The sequence below is a fragment of the Aquarana catesbeiana genome, linkage group LG05 (assembly GCF_042186555.1).
Source record: "Aquarana catesbeiana isolate 2022-GZ linkage group LG05, ASM4218655v1, whole genome shotgun sequence".
Lineage (NCBI taxonomy): Eukaryota > Metazoa > Chordata > Amphibia > Anura > Ranidae > Aquarana > Aquarana catesbeiana.
Genome location: NC_133328.1, coordinates 50,899,815 through 50,913,287, shown reverse-complemented (window position 1 = coordinate 50,913,287; position 13,473 = coordinate 50,899,815). Strand labels below are relative to the sequence as shown.

Genomic DNA, 13,473 nt, shown 5'->3' with positions numbered 1-13,473 from the left:
ACAACTTAATGTTGAACCCTACGAACTAAGACTTGGATGCCATTAAAGTTCATGTGTGTGTAAAGGCAGGTGTCCCAATATTTTTGGTAGCATAGTGCAGCGATTCTCAACCTCAGTCCTCAAGTACTCCCAACAGGCCATGTTTTGGGAATTTCCCTTAAAATAGCTGTCCAAAATACCAAGCCATTGACTCTGATTTAAAGCACCTGTGCACGATAAAGGAAAACTTTCAAACATGGCCTGTTGGGGGTACTTGAGGACTGAGGTTGAGAACCAGTGATATTGTGGGTTATTTACTAAAGGCAAACCCACTTTGCGCTACGGGTGCAAACTACAAGTGCAAAGTGCACTTGAAATTGCACTGAAAGTGCACTTGGAAGTGCAGTCACTGTAGATCCGAGGGGGACATGCAAGGAAAATAAAAAACAGCATTTTAGCTTGCACATGATTGGATAATAAAATCAGCAAAGCTTCCCCTTGTTTCAGAACTGCCCCTCAGATTTACAGCGACTGGTCACTAGAGGTTCAACATGGCACCTCATGGCAAAGAAGGATCTGAAAAAAAGAATTGTTGCTCTACATAAAGATGGCCTAGGCTATAAGAAGATTTCCAAGGCCCTGAAACTGAGCTGCAGCACGGTGGCCAAGACCATACAGCAGTTTTACAGGACAGGTTCCACTCAGAACAGGCCTCGCCATGGTCGACCAAAGAAGTTGAGTGCGTGTGCTCAGAGTCATATCCAGAGGTTGTCTTTGGGCAATAGACATATGAGTGCTGCCAGCATTGCTTCAGAGGTTGAAGGGGTGGGGGGGTCAGCCTGTCAGTGCTCAGATCATACGCTGCACACTGGAAATTGGTCTGCATGGCTGTCATCCCAGAAGGAAGCCTCTTCTAAAGATGATGCACAAGAAAGCCCACAAAAGTTTGCTGAAGACAAGCAGACTAAGGACATGGATTACTGGAACCATGTCCTGTGGTCTGATGAGACCAAGACAAACTTATTTGGTTCAGATGGTGTCAAGCATGTGTGGCGGCAACCAGAGGAGGAGTACAAAGACAAGTGTGTCTTGCCTACAGTCAAGCATGGTGGTGGAAGTGTCATGTTCTGGGGCTGCATGAGTGCTGCCGACACTGGGGAGTTACAGTTCATTGAGGGAACCATGAATGCCAACATGTACTGTGACATACTGAAGCAGAGCATGATCCCCTCTCTTCAGAGACCGCAGGGCAGTATTCCAATATGATAACTACCCCAAACACACCTCCAAGACGACCACTGCCTTGCTAAAGAAGCTGAGGGTAAAGGTGATGGACTGGTCAAGCATGTCTCCAGACCTAAACCCTATTGAGCATCTGTGGGGCATCCTCAAACGGAAGGTGGAGGAGCGCAAGGTCTCTAACATCCACCAGCTCTGTGATGTTGTCATGGAGGAGTAGAAGAGGACTCCAGTGGCAACCTATGAAGCTCTGGTGAACTCCATGTCCAAGAGGGTTAAGGCAGTTCTGGAAAATAATGGTGGCCACACAAAATATTGACACTTTGGGCCCAATTTGGACATTTTCACTTAGGGGTGTACTCACTTTTGTTGCCAGCGGTTTAGACATTAATGGCTGTGTGTTGAGTTATTTTGAGGGGACAGCAAATTTACACTGTTGTACAAGCTGTACACTCACTACTTTACATTGTAGCAAAGTGTCATTTCTGAAAAGATATAATAAAATATTTACAAAAATGTGAGGGGTGTACTCACTTTTGTGAGATACTGTGTGTGTGTGTGTGTGTGTGTGTGTGTGTGTGTGTGTGTGTGTGTGTGTGTGTGTGTGTGTGTGTGTGTGTGTGTATATATATATATATATATATATTGTATATTATACTGTATGTTGTGTATCCTTTCTTGCTATATCTAAAGTTTTTAATAGTTTAATAGAGTTGCAACTGACCTTAATAATAAATAAGAAACTGTTTACTAAACCACTGTAAGTCCAACTATTCCAATTGAACACATCATTTATTTAGATCATTTTAGATGCTTTTGCTTTAAAAGCACTAGCTGTATTTTTACAGATTGTCTAGAAATATTTTAACCTCCTTTTCAACTCGTTGCCTATTTAGTTTTTCAAAAACCAGGCCAACACTAAGCTTTCCTGCTGATAAAACATTCAAAGCACGTACCCAGACACAATTAGTTGTGGTGCAGCATGGAGAATCTCATTGGAATACCAATCCTGTGTGCTGCCAAATGCACTTATCCAAACTAAAGTTTGAACACTTTTCCTTGTTAGGGTGTATTTTTGCACATTAGGCAACATTCATTTAACACATTTATCAATTTAAGCCTATGAAAGATGCATAGAATCAAACATTATAAGCCAATTAAAAAATAATAATTATAAATGATGCTCATTAAATGTTTAATATGTCTTCTAGAATGAAAAAATTTACATTTCACAGCTAAGACGCAGTTTTAACTAGTACATTTTTAAAAATGTTTTAAATGTTTATGATAAAAATAAATAAATATACTAATAATATTGTAGTAATAAACAAATATATGATATAAGAGAGGAGGAAAAAAAAACTTGATTTGATTAGACTGTTAAAAAAACAAAACACAGCAAAAATGAAAAACCAAAACCAAAATTAAACTATTAAAAAAAATGAAAGGCTCAGAATAAAAATAAATAGATCCCTAGACAAAAAATATTCTATACAAACGTTGAAACCAAAATAGTAATTCTCTAAAAAATAAATAAATAAATAAATAAAATAAATATTTAAGATAAAAATACTGGACACTGTTAAATACATTATAAATATATTTTCAATACAAATAAAAATAACATACATTTAAATGTTATAAAAAAAATATATATTATAATGATAATTTAATTGCTAAATCCACTTACTGACCCGATTACAAGTTTGTTGTCTGCCATTTAAAATTCCGGGGCATTCAACCTTTTCCAACAACAACGTTAAAGCCTCTCTCGAGCTATTCCTGCGGAGTTCAGTTTCATTCCCAAGCAGAAAACTATGAAGAGTTTGTAGCAGTCTATGGCTTTGGGTCTGGTTGGTTTCCTCATGGCGGGATTCAGCATGCTCTTTCATGAAGATTACACCAAAGGCTGAGAAAAAAGCTATTATCCAAAAAGGATGCTTCTTCCAATTCCACATCACGCTTTCTCTTTTGCAGTACCAAAAATAAACATCCGCAAAGTGTAGATGATCACAGGCTGGCTAGAGCAGTACGAGGAGTTTACAGGTTAATACAAAACAGAAAAAGCCTGCTAAGTAGAATGACTGCAATGTGTTTTGAAGGAATTTATTAATTGGTTCACTAAGCTGATTTGCAGTGACAAGCTGCTTCTACACAACAGGGGTCTGTGCACAGTGTTCGTGAAGCGGCCAGGCTCAACACCATCAGGGCCACATGAAATCCTGCTGGTGGTTTTTTTTTTTTTATTGGTTAAAAAAAAACAAAAAAACTCTTTACTGCTATGAAGGACAACATAATTGTATCTATCATAGAAGAGATGTCCCTTAACCCCTTCTTCCCTGGAAGGATTTACCCCCTTAATGACCAGAGCATTTTTTGCGATACGGCACTGCATCGCTTTACCTGACAATTGCGCGGTCATGCAACGTTGTACCCAAACAAAATTGATGTCCTCTTTTTCCCACAAATAGAGCTTTCTTTTGGTGGTATTTGGTCACCTCTGCGGTTTTTATTTTTTGTGCTATACACAAAAAAAGACTGACAGTTTTGAAAAAACACAACAATATTTTTTACTTTCTGCTATAATTGATATATATAAAAAAAATTGCAATAAGCGTATATTTATTTGGTTTGCGCAAAAGTTATAGCGTCTACAAACTATGGGATAGATTTATGGACTTTTATTTATTTTTATTGTTTTTACTGGTAATGGCGGCGATCTGGAATTTTTAGCGGGACTGCAACACAAATCTGACCCCAAGTGACACTTTTTGGGGACCAGTGACATTATTACAGTGATGAATGCTAAAAAAAATATGCACTGATCAATGTATAAATGACACTGGCCTGGAAGCGTTAACATTACGGGGCGATCAAGGGGTTAACTATGTTCTCTGGGTGTGTTCTAACTGTGTGGGGGATGGGCTTACTGGGACAACGCAGAGATCACTAGGAACAGCAAATCTCAGTATTGTCCCTGTTTTGCCTCTCTGAACCGCGATCGCGGGTGGCCAGCAGACATCATGTCCATCAGACCCGCGGGCGCACGAGTGCCCACTGTATCTTATGCATGGACCGACGTACAGGTATGCCCCCCAGAAACATAATTTCCTGCTTGTGTGATTGGCTCACTGATTTTCCCAGAAGTCTGCCTAAGATACAAGTCAGATTTCAGGCATTTCCTGAAACAAAAATGTCATTTTGGTGAGATACTCCCAATAGGAACACGTCTAAAGGGATACAGGCACAGCAGCTTTCCTCAATAGTGCCCTGCAGGTGCACAGCTGATTGATAATTAAAAAGCCACTCCCATTAGACTCACTTAGCACAGGGGCACAGAGGAACAAGCAGTGATTTCTTCAGAATAACAAAAGGTGGGAATCTGCAACAAAGTTTATTAAATTTCTTGCAATGTACACAGATCACCCAGAGGGGAATGTTTTTTTCTCAACAAAAGTGGAGTTACGCTTTAAGCTGATCACATTTGTATGTTTATACATTTGCAGAATATTATTTCTTTGCCCTGATTGTACATCCACAATTGTGTGTTTTTTGAACTATAACATGTTGGTGTTAACAACTGAAGGGTTATCTTGGACCCATAAAAATCATAATTTTTATATCTCAGATTTAAAACAGAACTTAGGCCAAAACGTTATATATACACAATATTACCATAAGTATTGGGACACCTGCGTTTACATGCACGTGAACTTTTTTATGTTTAAAATATTTTATTGGATTTTGAAAGTATGACAAGATATGATTATACATCAGACAAGTCAAGAAAAATGTATACAAATGATACAACGGTATGTCTCTGCAAGGTAACATCTTAAACACTAGAGATACATCATACAATAAATGTACTTGACATTTCTTGGATTCGACGAGTAAATTACCTGAGTCACCTCAGACCCTAGTGTTGGGAACAGTATCCTAGTCCATTTCCACTGCCAGCACCCCTAAATGGGATCACACTGTGCTGGAGAGAGGAATGGATTCCATCTTCTAAAGGCCTAATGGCGGAGAGATACAAAAAAAAACCCAAAAGAACCTCGGTAACAAGAAATAGCAAGCTAATCATTTAACAGTCAAGACTGGTAGTATAAGTCACTCTGGCAGTGACGCTGCTTAGTAAAGAAGAAAAAAAACTGGTTTTATTCGCAGGGACAAGCTACTTAGAGTATATTCCTACTAATGTCCCTTCCAATGCAATCCAACTAAAGGGGCGAGTCCCAGTTTTACATTCAGGAGGTGAAGGAAAGATGGGTTGGGGAAAGAAAGAAAAGTGAGGAAAAGTAAGAGATTGCCATAGAGGATAGAGAAGAGAAGGGTTGGCTGTCTGCTAGGCAGCCCCACGCCTGTTGGGAGAATAGCTCTATGGTTTTGGGGGATCCCCTATTCCAATGTATTTGGACCATGGTTCCCAAGTCTTCTCAAACTGCGCAGAAGTGTCTAGTAAAGAGCTTACTAATTTCTCCTGGGCCATTATCCATGAAACTTTTCGTTTTGCCGCTATGAAAGAGACTGAGGGCTTCTTCCACGCTTCAGCTAGGGTGATTTTGGCTCCCAGTAGAATAAAGAATATTAATTTTTGCAATGATTTCGAGATCCCGGAAATGGGGTGGTTAAGTAGTGCCGTTAGAGGAGACTTGGGAATGGTCTTGCCTGTTACTTTGGATATGGTGTAAAATTTTTTTTTCCAAAAGTTCCTGATTTTAGGGCATTCCCACCATACATGCACCATGGAACCTTTCATTTGACATCCGCGAAAACAGAGCGGGGAGACCGAGAGAAGCATCAGAGAAAGCCGGGAGGGGGTTAAGTACCATCTGGTGATGACCTTTATGCTAGCTTCAATCAAGGAAATATTATAAATGCCCTTAAAGGATCTGAAAAAGGTTGTGTGCCAATGCTCCATGTCCCACGTGTCCTGTAAATCCCTCTCCCATGCTAGCATGAACGTTGCTTTCCTATCGGTAGTTGCAAGCGAAGAGTAGATTAAGGAGATTCCCCCCCCTCTGCTCCAGGAGTCCCCCACACCATATTTCGTATGGAGTGAATTTCGGTGGTTCTGGTTTCTCAACCCAGGCGGATTGAAGAAAATGTGATATTTGAAAGAACCTGAACCTCTCCCAGTTGGGGAGGTCCAGATGTTTAACACAGTGGTTGAGAGAAATCAGCCCAGCTGTGGTGAAATAGTTCCCGATCCGGTACATTCCCCTGTCTAGCCACCACTGAAATGCTTTGATATCCATACCTGGAGGAAAATCCGGGTTACGGAATATGTGAGATAGAGGTTTGCTTTGAGACACCAAAGAAGGGCTCTTTCTGAGAATGTCCCATATTCTCAGAGATTGTGATAAGGCGGGGGACAAGATGGAGGGCCTAGCCTTTGGAGAGCACCAGAGGAGGAAATCAATTGTGTAGGTTGGAACCGCTTGTCTCTCCATTTCTACCCAGTCAGGTCTGGCTGCTTTAGCGTATACCATTGATATCTGTGCCAATCTAGCTGCTTGGTAGTACCAAAAAAGATTTGGGAGTCCCAATCCTCCCTTAGTTCTTAAATCGAGTAGGGAATGTCTCGAGAGACGATGCCCTTTCGATCCCCAAATTAATTTAACAACCTTGTTTTGGAATGCTGAGAGGTGGTCCTTTCGTATGGTGATCGGAAGCGCGCAGAAAATATATAAAAGTCTCGGAAGAAGAGTCATTTTGACAGAGTTTATTTTACCTAGCCAGGAAATGTGGTGCGGAGACCATTGTTTGAGATCGTATTCTAATTTTTTGTATATGGGAGGATAGTTTGCCTGATATAGCTGTTCGAATTTAGGAGTAAGATTGACACCAAGATATCTTATGGAGGATTCACTCCACGAAAAGCGGAATGAGTCCATCAGCCGAGAGACCAGAGATGACGGGAGGGACACATTGAGTGCCTGGGATTTGGAGTAGTTTACACGTAGTCCTGAGATCTGTGCAAATTCTTCTAGAAGCTTACATAAGACCGGGAGGGAGGTTACTGGGGATGTGAGGTAAAGAATGAGGTCATCAGCGAACAAGCCGCATTTGTGTATTTTGGGCCCGCAGCGTACCCCCGCTATATCAGGGTTAGTGCGGATAGCGATTGCTAATGATTCAATTGCTATCGCAAAAATCAGTGGCGATAACGGACATCCCTGGCGGGTCCCTCTTGCTATTTTGATAGGTTCAGAGAGTTGTCCTTGTAATTTAATTCTAGCTTCTGGGCTAGAGTATAGGGAGTGAAGTAACCCTGAAAAACGGGGACCAAAACCCCATTGTTGTATAATTGAGAACAGGTAGGACCAAGAGACAGAGTTGAACGCTTTTTGTAGGTCTAGGGACAATAACATTCCCTTTTGATCCCCACCACCATCCCAGCCAGATTGTAGGAGAGAAACCACATCTACCGTTCTTCTGATTTGGTCAGGACCTTGCCTTCCAGGGATGAACCCTACTTGGTCCTTATGAATATAGGACCCAATAAAGGAGGCCAAACGGTCTGCCATAATTTTAGTCATTATTTTCAGATCGTTATTGATCAGAGATATGGGTCTATAGTTAGATACTTCTCCCTGGTCTTTGTCTGGCTTTGGTATTACGGTTATGAAAGCAGCGTTCATTTGCGGGTCCAGAGGGTCTCCCTTGGTTTTAAAGTTAATGAATTTAGCAAGATAAGGCGCTATGGTGTTTGCAAAAGTCTTATAGTATGGTACGGATAAACCGCCTGGACCCGGTGCCGAGCGCCTCCTTAAGTTTTTGATTACCGTTAGGACTTCTGCGGTGGAAACTGGGGCTTCGAGTCTGTCTCTGTGTTCCGCCGATAGAGTGGGAATCGGTAGATTATCTAGAAATTTAGTCAAAGATTTGGGTCTATTTGCCTTATGTTTGCTATACAGATCTGCGTAGAAGCCATGGAATGCTTCCATGATTTTCAGAGGGTTTGTCGTGTGAGGTTGGCCCGCTATTTCAATTTTAGGGAAGGTATAAGAACAAGGGCGCGGTGTGAGACGAGACGCCAAAAGAGACCAAGCTTTATCCTTCTGATAATAGTATTTCGCTCCCAGCCATGATAAGCTTTTTTCGGCCTTAGCTGTAAGAGCTAAGTTTAGTTCTAGGCATGCCGCATCCAGTCGGGATACGGGTACTAAAGCAGGGTTTCTCTTGTGTTCCGAACACAATTTTTGAAAATTCTTTTCTAGGTTGTCTATGTCTATCCTGTGTTCTTTTTTAATTTGGGAAGCTATTTGCATTAATTTCCCTCTTATTGTGGCCTTATGAGCTGCCCATAAGGTTTCTGCTGAGACATCTCCAGTGTCATTTTGAGTGAAATATTCAGTAATGGCCTTTTCGATTTCTACTTTCCAGGCGGTGTCAGAAAGAATGTTTTCTTTTAGTCTCCAGAGGTTGTGTTTGGGGTGTGGGGTTTGGTTATTTATCAGAACACTCAACAGGGAGTGATCTGACCAAACCGTGTCAGTAATTTGTGATCTTTGGGCTGCCGGGATCAAGTTATTCGAAACTAGCAGATGGTCTAGACGGGCATAGGATTGGTGGGCATGGGAGAAGTGAGTATAATCTTTTTTGGTGGGATTCAACTCCCTCCAAATGTCTGTGAGACCCTGTGAGTATATCAACTTAGCTATTTTCGAACTGATTTTAGTTGGGCGGATGTTTTGGGCCGTGGGAGGTTTGGATCTATCTAGACCCTGGTCGAAGGCTACATTAGAGTCTCCACCAAAAATTATGGAGCCTTCTAGCAGTGGTCCAAGCGTCTTAAACATATTACTAAAAAATTTTTGTTGTCCTGTGTTAGGGGCATAGTAAGATACAAGGGAATATAGTCTGCCCTCTACGGAGCCCTTCACCAGAATATACCTCCCCTCAAGGTCTTGCTGTACCTTATGTAGTGTAAATCTGCAATTTTTGGAAATAAGGATAGCAACCCCTCTGGTCTTATCTTCCGCATTAGCTAAATAAAATAATGGGAACTGAGCGTGAATGAAGTTAGGTTTGTACTGGATCGGGAAGTGAGTTTCTTGAAGAAATAAGACATCAATCTTGCGGGATTTCATAAAATCAAGTACCTTCCTTCGTTTGGAAGGTGAATTTAGCCCCTGGGTGTTATGTGTAGCTACCCTTAACAGGGAGGTCAGTGTATCAGTGACAGCCATGGAGCAGAAGCAGAGGTCTTACCCCCCATCTATCAGCGCTTACCTGGTCCGAACGAAGAATGGGAACCGTAGTTAGAACCGCGATAACAGCCCTTCGCATTTTACTGAGAGAATGGATACTGCCCAGCAGACAGCCAACTGCAAGAGAATAAATTGTTAGAGAGGAAAGCAGAAAAGGGAAAAGAGGGGGAGGGAAAGAAGGGTAGGTCAAGCCCTCGTGGAACTTGAGTGAGCAGCGATGGCAACAGAGCACATCACTCCTCAAAGTAGAGGATGTGTACAAACCCTGCGGGCAGGGAGGACTCCTAACCCAGGGAACAGGCATCACCTAGTCCCTAGGGGAGGGAAGCTGTGAGGGGGGTGTCATCGGCTGTTCAGTGAGGGGCTCTGAGAGAACCGTGGATTGTGCCAAAGGTTGAGGAGTACTCACTGGGGTCCCAGGAGGGAGAGAGCGGGTCACTGCAGCATAGGATAGCTTGTCTCCAGGGCTCTCCACAGCAGGCTGTGTACTTTGCAGCATGGCGCCCGCCATCTTGGATTCGGCCCGCTCCGCCGTGGCTCTGAACAGCGGTTCAAGGTCCCTCCTGGACGAGCCAACCGGCATGTGCTTGCTCCCCAGCGCTTCCTACAAGCTGTAAGGTAGGTTTCGTGGCTCCCGGGGTCCCGGATCCCCCACTATGTGCGCTGGGTGGTCAGGGCAGTGCGGAGCTCCGGGCTTAAGTGGCCATCTTGGAGGAGTCCGCGCATGTGCCCCCCATGCGCGTGAACTTTAATAGCATCCCAGTCATTGTCTGTAGGGTTCAATATTAAAGCTATACCAGCTTCAACTCTCCTGGGAAGGCTGTCCACAAGGTTTAGAAGTCCTGACCTTAACCCGATAGAACACCATTGGGATGAATTGGAGCGGAGACTGTGAGCCAGGCCTTCTCATCCATATCAGTGCCTGACCTCACAAATGCGCTTCTGGAAGAATGGTCAAACATTCCCTCCACTCCTAAACCTTGTGGACAGCCTTCCCAGGAGAGTTGAAGCTGGTATAGCTTTAATATTGAACCCTACAGACAACGACTGGGATGCTATTAAAGTTCACGTGCATGGGGGGCGTATGCGCGGACTCCTCCAAGATGGCTTGTAAAGGCAGGTGTCCCAATACATTTGGTAATATAGTGTAGTTCTGAATACCGTGGGGAAGGATTATGACTTGTCAGTTTTTTTATTGATGTTTCTGTAGCCAATGCCATTGGGGAGAAGTTCCCTCATTTCATCTACATGGTCGATCATTACATCTATTTGGTCTTTGAAACATTAGAGGACAAAACCCCTTCAATGAGTAGCACAGACAGTAGGGAAAGGTGAGAACCTCTGTCAAATTTGAATGGCCACCTATGTCTTTTTTGGGAAGACCACTGCACTTTCTTTATGGTCACCAGGACAGAAAGTGAAAGCAAAACTTTCAAGCAGACAAACATGGCAATGAAACCCCCGACAGGAACCTTCCTCTACTCTATTCAAAACCAAAAATAAAATTTTAGCTGGAACTGGACTTTAACATATTTTATTTAATACTGACTGACTAGATGAACATAACAATTTCTATTAGCTAATAGCTAGTAGTAATTACTCACATTCAATTGGTCCTGTTCTGTAATGAAGACATTTTTCAGCCTGTTCAATCTGCTTTTTAGGTACTAATGAGTATCAGGATCGGAAACATTTCCCAGTATTTATAGCCACACAGGTAAGGCTAGCCATATATTATACATGTAGCACCTTCACATAGGTAGGTGCTAGAGGTTAGGCTTTTTGGTGGTGCAGGAAAATTTAAGCAGGCCCAGCTGGAAGCTAGGCCTGTTTGTTTTTGGTTTGTGTGGGCTGGGAGTGGCCCAGAGTAGCAGCTATGACTCACAGGCAGCATCAATTCGCTGTTACCTCCCTCTTTCTTCTAGAGCAGGGGTGACCTCCCTCTTTCTTCTAGAGCAGGGGTGTCAAACTCACATCAGCAATATGGTTGTCCTCAAGGGGCTGGTTGTATATCTAATACTATGTATTTACTCTTCATCATATTGAATAATTGCCTCTGCATTTAATTATAACTGGTTTTTAATTTAAGTTATAATTAGCTCAGCGTTCAGGGGTGTGATGTGTACAAAGGGCAGGGTTCAGGAGCTGTGCTATGTACAGAATGCAGAGTTCAAGAGTGTACTACGTAGAGAGCGCAGAGTTCAGAGGGTGCGCTGTGTACAGCGTGCAGGGTTCAGGGGTTGCACTGTGGACAGAGTGCAGGGTTCAGGGGTTGCGCTATGGACAGAGTGCAGGGTTCAGGTGTTGCGTTGTGGACAGAGTGCAGGGTTCAGGGGTTGCGCTATGGATAGAGTGCAGGGTTCAGGTGTTGCGCTATGGACAGAGTGCAGGGTTCAGGTGTTGCGCTGTGGACAGAGTGCAGGGTTCAGGGTTGTGCTGTGGACAGAGTGCAGGGTTCAGGGTTGTGCTGTGGACAGAGTGCAGGGTTCAGGCTTGTGCTGTGGATAGAGTGCAGGGTTCAGGGTTGCACTGTGGACAGAGTGCAGGGTTTAGGGGTGTGCTACAGACAGGGGTGCACTACTCATAGAGTGCAGAGTTCAGGAGTTGCGCTACATACAGAGTGCAGGGTTCAAAAGTGCCCTGTGTACAGAGTGCAGAATCCATGGGGGAGTTACATTTAGGGTTCAGGGGGGTTCAGCTCACCCCACCAGCTAACGGCCCTCCACTACCAGACCCCCCCACCCCCCAACTACTGTCCTGCCACTCACCACTGACAGACCCCCCCCACTGACAAATCACCACCCCCAACTAACGCCCAACCCCCCCCCTCTGGCAGACCACCACCCACCCAAATACTGCCCCCCCCCACTATCAGACCACCATCCCCTGTGAAATCCCAGGGGATAAGCACTCAACTTTTGGCATTCAAGTGGTTCATCCAGCCTGTGTGTCCTCCATTCCAGCCTGTGCCTGTATGTCCAGACGACCGCTCAGCATGTAAGGAGTTAGTTTTGTAAGCTGCCTGTTCGGCTGCAGCATCTCTGCACTCGGCTTGTAAAAGCCTGAAACCAGCGCATGCGCAGTAACAGGAGCCAGGACTCGCCGATACCATAGCTGTCACTGTAAACACAGAAGTTCCTGTGTTTACAAGTGACGGGGGGAAGAGTGGGTGAGAGCTGGAGGTGGTGGTCGACGGGCCACATGACAAAGCTCAGCGGGCCAGATTCAGCCCGCGGGCCTTGTGTTTGACATCTGTGTTCTAGAGGATTCTAGAAGAGGAGGAGGGGAAGAGAAGTGGAGCTGTCTAGGGTGTCTCAGGGAGCCCTGACCAATCCCCAACTAGGATTGGCAGGGGCAGGCCTCCTTTAAATACTCAGGGTCAGCCCAACTGGGGGGGAGTCGTCGGATGGAAGAACTGAGGATGGAGTACTAGGCTGTCAGGGACTTTGAGGGAGTCCCCCAGTCTGGAGGGGGTGACCTTGGGCCTGGGACTCGGGTGCAGGATGGAGCCCTTTCAAGAACTCATGAAGGATCTTAACAGGAGGCACAGGAGGAGTCAGAGAGGACAGCAGGAGCTAGTACTGCCGGACAAGTCTTCAGGAGGGAACCACCGGTTGCAGCCAGGAGGGCTGGTGAGTGACATGCACAGTCAGGAGGACTGGGGAGGCACCCCTGAGAGGACTGGGAGTGTGCAGTTGCGCAGTCTATGTCTCATGTTGCGGGTGGTGAAGTCGGGCAGCTGCAGCCAGGAGGGCTGCCAGGGCCTGAAGAGGGCTGACTGGGAGCAGTAGTCAATCTGTCAGGACAGCTAGCACTAGAGGGACTTTCCCGCAGCCCCTGCTTGCAAAGGGTAATTCTTAAGGCCTGGCTGAGCCGGTGTCAGGCCTAACCATGTGCTAGCTGCTCCTAGAGAGAGAGAGAGAGAGAGAGCAATAGTTTGCAAGCAAGAGTTGTGCAGGAGTCTGGAGAAGTGTACAAAGAGTGTACATAGCTGTCCCTAGCAATGTTGCTATTATTCTTCTGGGCTTCCCATATT

General features: G+C 44.4%; 1 protein-coding gene across 1 annotated transcript in view; it reads right to left on the bottom strand.

Moving 5' to 3' along the window:
• The window catches only part of SLC39A12 (solute carrier family 39 member 12), a 77,325-nt gene extending 73,927 nt beyond the window's left edge, over positions 1 to 3,398 (bottom strand). The window contains exon 1 of the mRNA XM_073629731.1: positions 2,913 to 3,398. Within this exon, the coding sequence (XP_073485832.1) occupies positions 2,913 to 3,176 (264 nt within the window). The 5' untranslated portion in view covers positions 3,177 to 3,398. The remainder of the gene's footprint in view (positions 1 to 2,912) is intronic.
• Positions 3,399 to 13,473: the final 10,075 nt, after the last annotated feature.